This window comes from Crotalus tigris, unplaced genomic scaffold (assembly GCF_016545835.1).
Source record: "Crotalus tigris isolate CLP2741 ecotype Arizona unplaced genomic scaffold, ASM1654583v1 scf7180000017666.379230911805:20528666, whole genome shotgun sequence".
Lineage (NCBI taxonomy): Eukaryota > Metazoa > Chordata > Lepidosauria > Squamata > Viperidae > Crotalus > Crotalus tigris.
This window is the reverse complement of record NW_024096552.1, coordinates 17,032,171-17,042,289: the sequence shown is the minus strand read 5'-3', so window position 1 is coordinate 17,042,289 and position 10,119 is coordinate 17,032,171. Positions and strand designations below refer to the sequence as shown.

The 10,119-nt window shown below is 37.9% G+C and overlaps 1 protein-coding gene across 2 annotated transcripts in view; it reads left to right on the top strand.

Moving 5' to 3' along the window:
• The first annotated feature begins 22 nt into the window (after nucleotides 1-22).
• Nucleotides 23-10,119, top strand: part of AVL9 (AVL9 cell migration associated) — a 51,668-nt gene continuing 41,571 nt past the window's right edge. Inside the window, exons 1-2 of one of the 2 annotated variants that reach the window (XM_039336824.1) lie at nucleotides 23-270; nucleotides 9,205-9,325. In XM_039336824.1, coding sequence (XP_039192758.1) covers nucleotides 145-270; nucleotides 9,205-9,325 — 247 coding nt within the window. In that variant the 5' untranslated portion in view covers nucleotides 23-144. The remainder of the gene's footprint in view (nucleotides 271-9,204; nucleotides 9,326-10,119) is intronic. The other variant, XM_039336825.1, reaches the window with a different exon arrangement.

The window sequence follows — 10,119 nt, the reverse complement described above, 5'->3', positions numbered from 1 at the left end:
TACTGAGCGTGCTCGGAATCCGGGAGCATGCTCAGTGATAGCCAAACTGCAACTTCTGACGAGCAAGGAGTTTCACGCTGTCGGCAAAAGGAAGCGCTGCTGGCCCGGCAGTAAACGGCCTCCTGCTGCAGGGGCGGCCACGGTATGGGCTCCCCGATGGAGCGAAGGGCCAAAGGGAATCTCGATCTTTATCCTCGAACTGGCAGCTGCCCTAGAGGTCCAGTGCTACATATCGTGGTGGTCGGCTTCCATCACAAGAAGGGCTGCCAGGTGAGCGGCTGCCAGCTCGACTGGCTTCCTTGACTGATCCTCTCGCTCTTTCGTGCTTCTTCCGCTTGTATTACATCTCTTCTAGTGCCTGGACATCCCAGTTTTCCTGTCACTCATCTTCTTAAGTATAGAAATCTTTTCATTTATTTCCATTTGCCCAGCCTTTCTAAAGCTAAACCCTAACCCTAACCTTTTCGGTGACTGAGACTGCAATTCCCGTTAGTGTCAACCACTATGCTAATAGTGGTCATTCAGAATTATAGTATTAAGCTTTATGGAGTGTTCTTTAGTATTAAACAACCCATCTTCCTATTTCTGTATTACTGTACGCATATTATATGACGGCGTATCATCAAAAAATTACATATGCACATTTCTCTAAGTGTGAGAGAAAATATGTATTTGTGTGCACAACCATATATAGCTTCACTGTAGGAATATATAATTTACTTATTCAGATGGCCATAAACGGTGAGGCTTCAGGTCACTTAGTATTTATATTCTACTTTTATCCTTACAGAACATCTATTCCATGCAAATCCAACTGTATGGGGAAAGATACCTAGATTGTAATCTTAATTACTTTACAATTGTGTTCTTAATTTGTAAATATTCTTAGTAAGAAGTCGAATGGAATGGAACCTAATTATATGTATTATACTGAAATGACACAAAATCTAAAGGTACAAACTTGTCAGAATGGCATTAAATAAGTGTATGTTGCCTTTATATACTGTACAGTTATGTCAGGGCATTTTTAGGAGAAAAGGTATAAAATAAAGGGCTATTATTCCACATGAACTACAAAAAAAGCATATATAATTTAGTGACTGAGGATCTCCTGTTACTGAAATTATTAGCTTTGTTTGATTAAATCAATTGTATAAATAATCCCAACAGTCTAAAAACCCACTATAGGGCAAATTCTGATACTGCTACTTGAAGAAGAAATAGTATTCTGTAGATTAGAATATACAATAATTGAAGAATAAGTGCAGGGATATGATACCCAAGCAGTTATTCTGACAAATGTATTACTTTGAGGGGTGCTATGATGCTATTCCCACTGTGGAAACTTATTTTTTTCTTTGGAAATTCTCTTTTATGAATACATCTACTAACATCAGTATCTTACAAGTACCATTTGGTTTTCTTTTGTTTTTACATAGTTTTAATTAAAATATTTTAATAAAACTTTAGCATGATGCAGAGATAGCATTCCTCTAAGGTTCATCTTTATTTGTAGAACATAAAAATAGGTGACTTCAGTCAAGTTTTTTTGTTTCAAAATGTGCTTATAAAAGAAGAACTAGATACAGGTAGTCTTTAACTTACAGCAGTTCATTTAGTGACTGTTCAAAGTTACAACAGCACTGAAAAAAGTGGCATATGACTTTTTCACACTTTCGACCATTGCTGCTTCCCTATGGTCACGTGATCAAAATTCAGACTTTTTTTGAGACCTGACAAGCAAAATCTATGGGGAAGTCAGATTCACTTAACAAGCCATGTTACTAACTTAATCAGTTCAGCGATTCCTTAAACAGCTGTGCCAAGAAAAGCCGTAAAATGGGGCAAAACTCACTTAACATCTGTCTTGCTTAGCAACAGAAATTGACACAATCTTCCACTTCAACAGCCGTGAAAAGAGGCAGATTCCATTATGGAAATAATTAAGAAAGGGATTGAAAATAAAACTGTCAGCTTTATAATTTGTAATTTGTGCAGATTTGTGGTACAACCACATCTGGAATATTAACTGCAGTTCTTATTTACATGATTCTCATTTAATAAAGAATAAAATAGAATTGAAAGTGAACAAGAGAGTAATCAGAATGATTAATTAGTTAAAAGCATGTTTTAAACTCTTTAGCTTTGAAAAAGGCAGTTGAAATAATCAAGATTTATGAAACAAAATTAGGCATGCCACGATAGTTTTCTCCCTTTTTTTTAAACATTAGAATCAAGATCCATTCACTGAAGAGGTTTGGAAGAAGATTTAAAACAGAAAAGGCATTTTTAGGACATTATCTAAGAAGTGAATAGTAGCAAATAATATGGATGGCTTTACAGTGAATTTGATAAATTTATTGTAGGCACAACTGTGTCAAGAATTATTGTCTTGGAAATTTAGTGTTTCTTCTAGATCAGGGCTTTTCAATCAGTGGTACGGCGTTGATCCTGGCGCTTCTGCTGAGCCCAGAAGAAGCGTCGATCAGCTGGAATGTTGCAGCATCTCCAGGGTCTTGTGATTTACATTCAGATGCTTGGCAACTGATTCATATTTATGACGGTCACAGTGTCCCAGGGTCATGTGAAGTGACCAAAACCTGCTGCAACCACCCAGCAGATGGGGGGAATAAAAACCAAACACACCCCACCCCACCCCTGCTGCCAATCCTCAACAGAAATGCTCACAACAATGAAAACCTCAGACAGGAGGAAGAGCACCGCTGGGTGGGCAGGCAGGTGTCTTGCTCGGCTGTGGCTTGGGGGCACTATTTTCAGTGCTGTTGTAACTTCAGACAGTCACTAAGCGAACTGTTGTAAGTCGAGGACTACCTGTACTTTATCTCTTTTTTCTTTTTCTTTTTCTTTTTTTTTTGGTCATCAAGTTTTTGACACCTTGCTAGGTAACTGGTGGTACTCGGATATTGCTATATCCTAAAAGTGGTACAACGGGTGAAAAGGTTGAAAAGCCCTGTTCTAGATCAGCAATCTGCAACCTTTCTGGTTTGGTGGATTAGCACGGCAGGGGAGGGAATGGTTCTGTATGAGTGGCAGGCATGCGTGTTCACACGCACAGCTCCATTTGTGCGAGTGGCAGGCGCAAGCAACCACCGCTTCCACAAATGGAGCTTTGAGTGCAAGCACCCAAAGTTTGCACAAGTGGAGCTGTGCACGTGTGCCCACTTGTTCCCCAACTTAAGTGGAGCTGGGCATACATGCTCCACCACCACTTGTGCAGCCTGGTTCCAAATGGGGCGGGGGTTGGGAATGTGTGCTCTAGATGGAGGGCAGTTGTAAGGTAGAGAAATGTGATATTTTCTGTTTATGAGAATCCTGGAAGCATCTGGGCACTTGCAAAATTAGTAAATGTAAGATTAAGGTGACCCTTGGACTAATTCACCTAGATTGTTCTTTTGCCAAACATTTGTTGAAGAAAAATAGGGAAGCAATGTTTTGTTTCTGATTTAAATAAAGTATGCTAGCTACTGTATTTTCCGGCATATAAGATGATTTTCTAAACCATGAAAATCTTCTCAAAAGTTGGGGGTCGTCTTATACGCCCAGTCGTCTTATACGCCGGAAAATACAGGTACCAAAAGAAACCAAAGAGGTTGGCCACAAACGGTTCAGTTATAAGAATTGGATTTGCAATCAAGAATTTTGCAAGTGGGGCCATTAGAGGAACAAGAACAACCCCAGAAATTATTTCATTTTAAGCGCAGCAGCCCTTTGCGCCGCAGAGCGGCGGTTTTCAGCAGAAACAGAAATATTTCCCAGGGCGGAATGGGACGAGGTAATCCGGCTGCCTTTACGTGCCCACTTCTTCCGGCTGCCTTTACATGCCCTTACCGCAGCTCACCCCAGGCAGGCCTTCTAGCTCCGCCTCTTTCTCCCCAGCATTTTCCAGGGCTATTTGGCTGCAGGGGACATTTAAACGAGCATCCGGGCTGCCAATTCACACGGCAACGCGTAGGCCATCTCGGACACAGGAAGGCGAGCCAGGAGGGAAAGGGAAGAGGAAGAGGAGGAGGTGCTGGCCAGCAAAAGTGTGGGAACGGAGAGCCTCACAGATGGAGCAAGCAAACTTACAAAAAGGGGAGCCCTCCCTCTCTCACACACACACATAAACACACACGCGCCGCGCGTTTTCTCTCCCTTCTCTCTCTCTCCAAAGGCACCAGAACAAAGTACATGGGGGGAGGGGGTGCAGCCATGCAGCGAAGCCTGATCGGATTGTTATTAACTGTTATTGTGGGGGCAGGGGTGGCAGCCCCCCCTCGACCACTTACAAGTACATCAAAGCAAGCTCCTCACCCCTTGGCATGGGGATTGGCTGTCCAGATGAGAGTTTAAGTGTCCCACACCAATATGCCAATAAAACAAGGCTTCTGTTGTCCTGGAAACACTTCCACCCCCCCCCCGAGGAATCCAGGCATCCAGGCCGCCACTGCTCTTCTGCCTGACGGGGAATCCCACGAAGGAGCTGCGGGGGGGGGGGTGAGACGCCTGGCTCTTCCTGTCCTCCCTGCGGCAGGACAGGGGCAGAAGTTGTGGAGTACCCACAACTTCTGAAGGCAAGTTTTTTCTTTAGCAATAGGCACTGCTGTGGTAGAACCATTAAATATAGTTCCAATTCAGCATGCAGGTTTTTTTCCCCTGTCACTTTTAAGATTAAATGCAAATAAAAGGGGCAACACAAGATGATATTAAAAAAACTATATAAAACCTGTGTCAAAGAGTCACCCATTTTTAGAAAATATTAATTTTTTTTAACTGGGATTTTGTGGTTACCTTGTTTCCTTTTTCCTAAAAAGCATTAATTGCATTAGAAATTGAAACTATGGTGAAAAAGTATATTTCAAAATTCCAAAAAGATAATAGCTATAATACAATTGCATGTCTGGTGGTCAGTATATACCTTTTAAATTACTGTATTTTCCGGCGTATAAGACGACTTTCTAAACCATGAAAATCTTCTCAAAAGTTGGAGGTTGTCTTATACGCCCAGTCGTCTTATACGCCGGAATATATGGTATATATTTGTTGAAGTGCTGAATCATTGGATTAATCATTCTAAACAATCGATTGCAAACCGGAAGCCCGGCAGATTTAATTTCATCTTAATTAACTTTATAATGTTTACTATTTAAATGGAGGCATTTTTTACTGAAGTTTTTGAACAGACACATGCTGAATTGGAATCTAATAAAGATATTTGTATATGTGCACAAATTGTATGTAAGATCTTACAGAACTGGGATTTTGGACACACCTTAAAAAGGTGCAGTGCTTGCCTGTAATTGTTTCAATATACTGGGTAAAATATATCTTTTAGATATGTCTATGTTCCACTATTATTGTGTGGAATTGCAAGCATTGATCAGGATTTATTTAGCATTCTTATGGGAGGAAGTGGTGATGTGAGCAAAGATGTGGAGCTTTGTATCATATTTGTTCAGCTGTGTTTTGCATTCTTGGAAGAATGAAACTAAGGGGAGAATATCTCATCATTATAGATGATGCTGCATAGATGGTGTTAGGCAAATGATACATTTTTTTATTTTTATTTTTTTTATTGAAAATTTTAAATTTTACAAAACAAATCCTTCCCCAAATCCCCACCCTCCCGTACCCTCCACCATCTTCCCCAAACTTCCCATACCCTCCCTCAACCTTCCCAGAGCTGAGTACAGGCTTAATTAAAATTTTCAAAGAAAATAAAAAATAGAAAAAAACTTAAAACACATATAAATCCTAAAGAAATCTAAATACCTTAAATTAAACAAATTATCTTCTCTAAAACATAATAGTTGCAAACATTAAACACACATTATAATATACTTTAAACATTTTCTAGTATTGTACTTATATTATTATCCATCATTCTATATAGAATCCCCAAAACACAAATTTAAACATTACTTTCTTTAAATATCCATACCTACAATATAAGATCTAATCTCCCTCTTTCTTTACTCTAGAGCACAAAAATAAGCATATAAACATTCATTATACCGTTAAGACTGGATACTCTTTTGAATAGTTAAACTAAATACTTAAATTTAAACTTCTTATCTAAAATTTTCGTTCAATCTCCATAATCTTCTCTCCTATCAAGAAAAGAAAAAACTTAAAAAACATATAAATCCTAAACAAATCTAAATACGTTTAATTAAACAAATTAGCTTCTCTAAAAATAATAATAATAATAGATCCCATAAACATAACTTAAAACATTAAAATTCCCTTATACCTGTTTAAATCTTTACCAATAACAAATTCCTCCACAGTAAACATATTCCTTCTCTTATCCATAAACCTCTTAAAGGTAATTCCAAAAAAGTTTGTAAATCTTAGTTCTCCCGCAATCTTAATAATCTTCTAAATACTTAAACTAAATACTTAAACTTAAACTTCTTATCTAAAATTTTCATTCGATCTCCATAATCTTCTCTCCAATAGCCAGTTCCATCCACTGTAAACACAATCCTTATCAGTCTCTCTTGTCCATAAATCTCGAAAGAAGTACTTTAAAATCTGCCCTTAAAGGTAGCTCCAAAAAATTTGTAAGTCCTGGTTCTCCCACAAACTCAGGAACCAATACTTGTGAGGCTTCCTTAACCTCCTTCTTCTGTTGGTCTTTCTCTTTACGTTTATATGTTGCACAAGTTGTCCTCTGCTCTTTCATCTCGACTTGTTGAGGCCCCTCAAACTGAAATTTCCCATTTTTAATTAATATAGGCTCTTCACACTGCAATTCTGCCCTTAAAGGTTGCTCCAAAGAGTTTATAAATCCTACTTCTCCCGCAGATTCAGGAACCAATACTTGTGAAACTTCCTTGACCTTCTTCTGTTGATCCTTTTCTTTACAATTGTATGTTACACCGGTTGTCTTCTGCTCCTCCATCTCTACTTGTTGAGGCCCCTCAAACTGAAGTTTCCCAATTTTCATAAGTGTAAGCACTTCAGATTGCAATTCTGCCTTTTTATCTTCCAAAGCTTTAAACGTGATAGGTGGCGATGAACATACCCCCAGGACCGAAGTATAAAAGTCTTTTGCTTTAGAAACAGTATTAAGACTATAACGTATCCCCAGGTAATTCACCACCATTCCAGTCGGAACATCCCATCTAAACAAAATTTGTCTCTTTTTAATTTCGTCCGCTAAAAAAGCAAACTCCTTTCTTCTTAAAATTTTAGATGGGATCTCCTTTAAAATTATAACATTTTGTGAAGCAATTTGAAACCTCTTCTTATAAAAAGCTTGTATAATTTCATTGCGCAGGGATCTTTTCCCAAATTAAATTACCACATCTCTTGGCAAATTCTTTTGCTCTGCCACCACAGAATTAACTCTAAATGTCTGTTCAATTTCACTAAGTATTTCCTCTTTTTCTCTATTCAAAATCACAGCAAAGTCCTTTGCAACCATCTCTCTCAGATCTCCTTGCACAGACTCACCCAAACCTCTGATTCTTAAAGCATATTCCATTTGTTTATATTGAAGCATAAGAATCTCATCTTGAAAATTTTTCATCTCTTTTTCCATACTTTCAAATTTTTCCTCCATCAATTCCACTTTTTCTACTACTTCTTCTACGCGAGAATTCAACTTTTCAAGAACAGAGGCAACTCCTTTTAAAGCCAAAACTATCTCTTGCCTCAAAGTCTTATTGTTTTCCTCTAGAATCTCTTTCATTTCTCCCCTAATTTGAAGTATAACATCTCCCATCATATCTTGCAAATCCTTCACCATTGTTGACTGTGGCAAAGAAGAAGATGAGGCTATTAATTTAGGTTGTTGCGCTGATGATGACACCGAAGAAGAAGCCACTTTAGAAGCTGTAGGGATTACTGGACGCTTTGGAGCCATCTTAAAAAAATCTTTACTCCTTCTTAGAAATTGCAAAAATTAAACAAAGGAAAAAAAGAAGTTAACTCCATACAATCAAAAAAAAAATCCTTCAAGGAGAGATCATTATAATAAAAAAGGAGTTCAAAAAAAAGAAAAGAGAGAAAGAAAAAAGAATAATTAAATAGAAAAAATCCATTCCATTTTTTTAAAAATACAAACAGTACAAAAAACAAACCAAAAAAGTACAAAAATAATAATACTAACACTCCATTCCAATCATTAAAAAAAAACAAAAAAAAGGGAAAGGGAAAAAAGAAACCCCAAAAAGCCTGCCGGTCGCCATTCTACCTTCCGAAAAAAAAAAAACCACCGAAAGGCTTGCCGATCGCCATTTTACTTTCCCTTTCAACAAAGGAAAAATAAAAATAAAAAGAGGGAATATAAAAGTAAAAACAAATCTTTGAACTTAAAATCCAAATAAAATCCAAGAAAGCAAAAACTAAATCCTCTACTCAGCTCTGTCCGCTTCTAAAAAAAACTCACCAGTTAACTTTAATCGCGGAGGTGGTTGCAGCGGCTTGTTTTGTCCCTAGGGACAAAAGCAGCTGGGAAGCGGAGACAGTCTGAACTCCGTGGGAGCACTCTTTTCACCCCCCCCAAAAAAAACTTTGGGGGTGCATAAGAGGCTCTACCACTATTCAGACACCTCTCTACCCCCCCCTTTGCCCGGGAGGGGGTTTTTGAACCGCTGAACAGCTGGTGTCTGCTGTTCATAGCGATTCAAACACTTACCCAGGAGGACAGCTACAAAGTAGCCGCCATCGCGCGCGCAGATCCACCGGAAGTTCCACATTTTTTTATTTTTGAGAGATAATTTACTCTATTGAATTTGAATAATTATGTATTTATAAAATTTATTGGCCATCCATTTTCCACAAGATAACTCCGGGTGGCTTACAGTCATAAAAGATATATATGCCAAAGTAAATAAATTAATATCAGCAAAAGCTATGATACAATTACAGTGGGGGGCAGGACTGGAGGCAGGTGGGATCTGTTATTAATCGATCAACCGCCTGCACTAGGGCCCCAAGCTAACTGGCAGAGCAAGATCTTTAGGCTCTTATGAAAGATCAGGTTGGTTGGGTTTATTAACCTGCTGATCTGTTTATTTATTCTCTATTTGGAATAGAATTCAGCCTTACTTTTTTAATCTGAATTTTTTGCTAAATTTCAAATGCTGCTTGGGATTCCCTTGCCTCTACACCTCTTGCTCGAAGTAATAGTAGAATTATTTATCAGTTTTATATTTGGATACCTGATGACTGAGTATATATATCTGCTTTCAGATTGAGTTCTCCTATCCTTCTCTAATTCCTGGAGAAAGTCATAATAGTAATAGTTTGCCGGAGGAATGGAAATACCTGCCTTTTCTTGCATTGCCAGATGGTGCTCACAACTATCAAGAAGGTAAGATTCCGCATAATGCTCCTTTCCTACAAATGCCTAAATAATCTGGAATCTGATACTGGGCAAAGAATTGGATGCTCTCGACATAGCTGGGCCAAACTAGACTTTTTTTATATATAGCTAGCTGGCAAGCAAATCTTTAAAAAAATCATACTGTGTGTTTTCCAGCCACAAAGAAAACCTCCCTTCCTTTGCTAGAAGAAGAAAGGTGACCATATAAACATTTTAAAATGCCTCTTGCAGGTGGAAGAATAAAGTTTTTAGAACTGTAATTCAAGTAATATGAAGTAAAACAGATTTGGGCTTCAGTATTTTTTTTTTAAAATACATTTATATATCTGGTGTTTATGGTTTGCAATGGTTCTGCAAAGCAGAATGAATGTGCTTTAGGCTAACCATGTACAAGACTTGTATAATATCAACAATTCCTAAATAACACAGACCAAAATCAGTCCATGGTTACCAATTATTCTACTATATTCCAATAATTAGTGCATAGTTTTAGTAAAAGAAAAAAGATAAGCTTTCAGAGCCAATTCCTTGGTTGTTGAGAGGCAGTTCATCTCCATGTGAGGCTGCCACTCACCCTCTTTGCTTAATATATTTTGTTAATATTATGGATAGTAATTCATTGCATAAAGGGGCAGCTTGAAATATAATAAAGAAAATTAGTTTAAAATTAGTTTAAGCTGTGAAAATAGCCAATAGCAAAATATGCTGTCTACTAAAAATATGCAGTATTTCAATCTGAAAGAAGCAAAGGTGCTTTGGATCAGGCCTGGGTACTCTCTGTA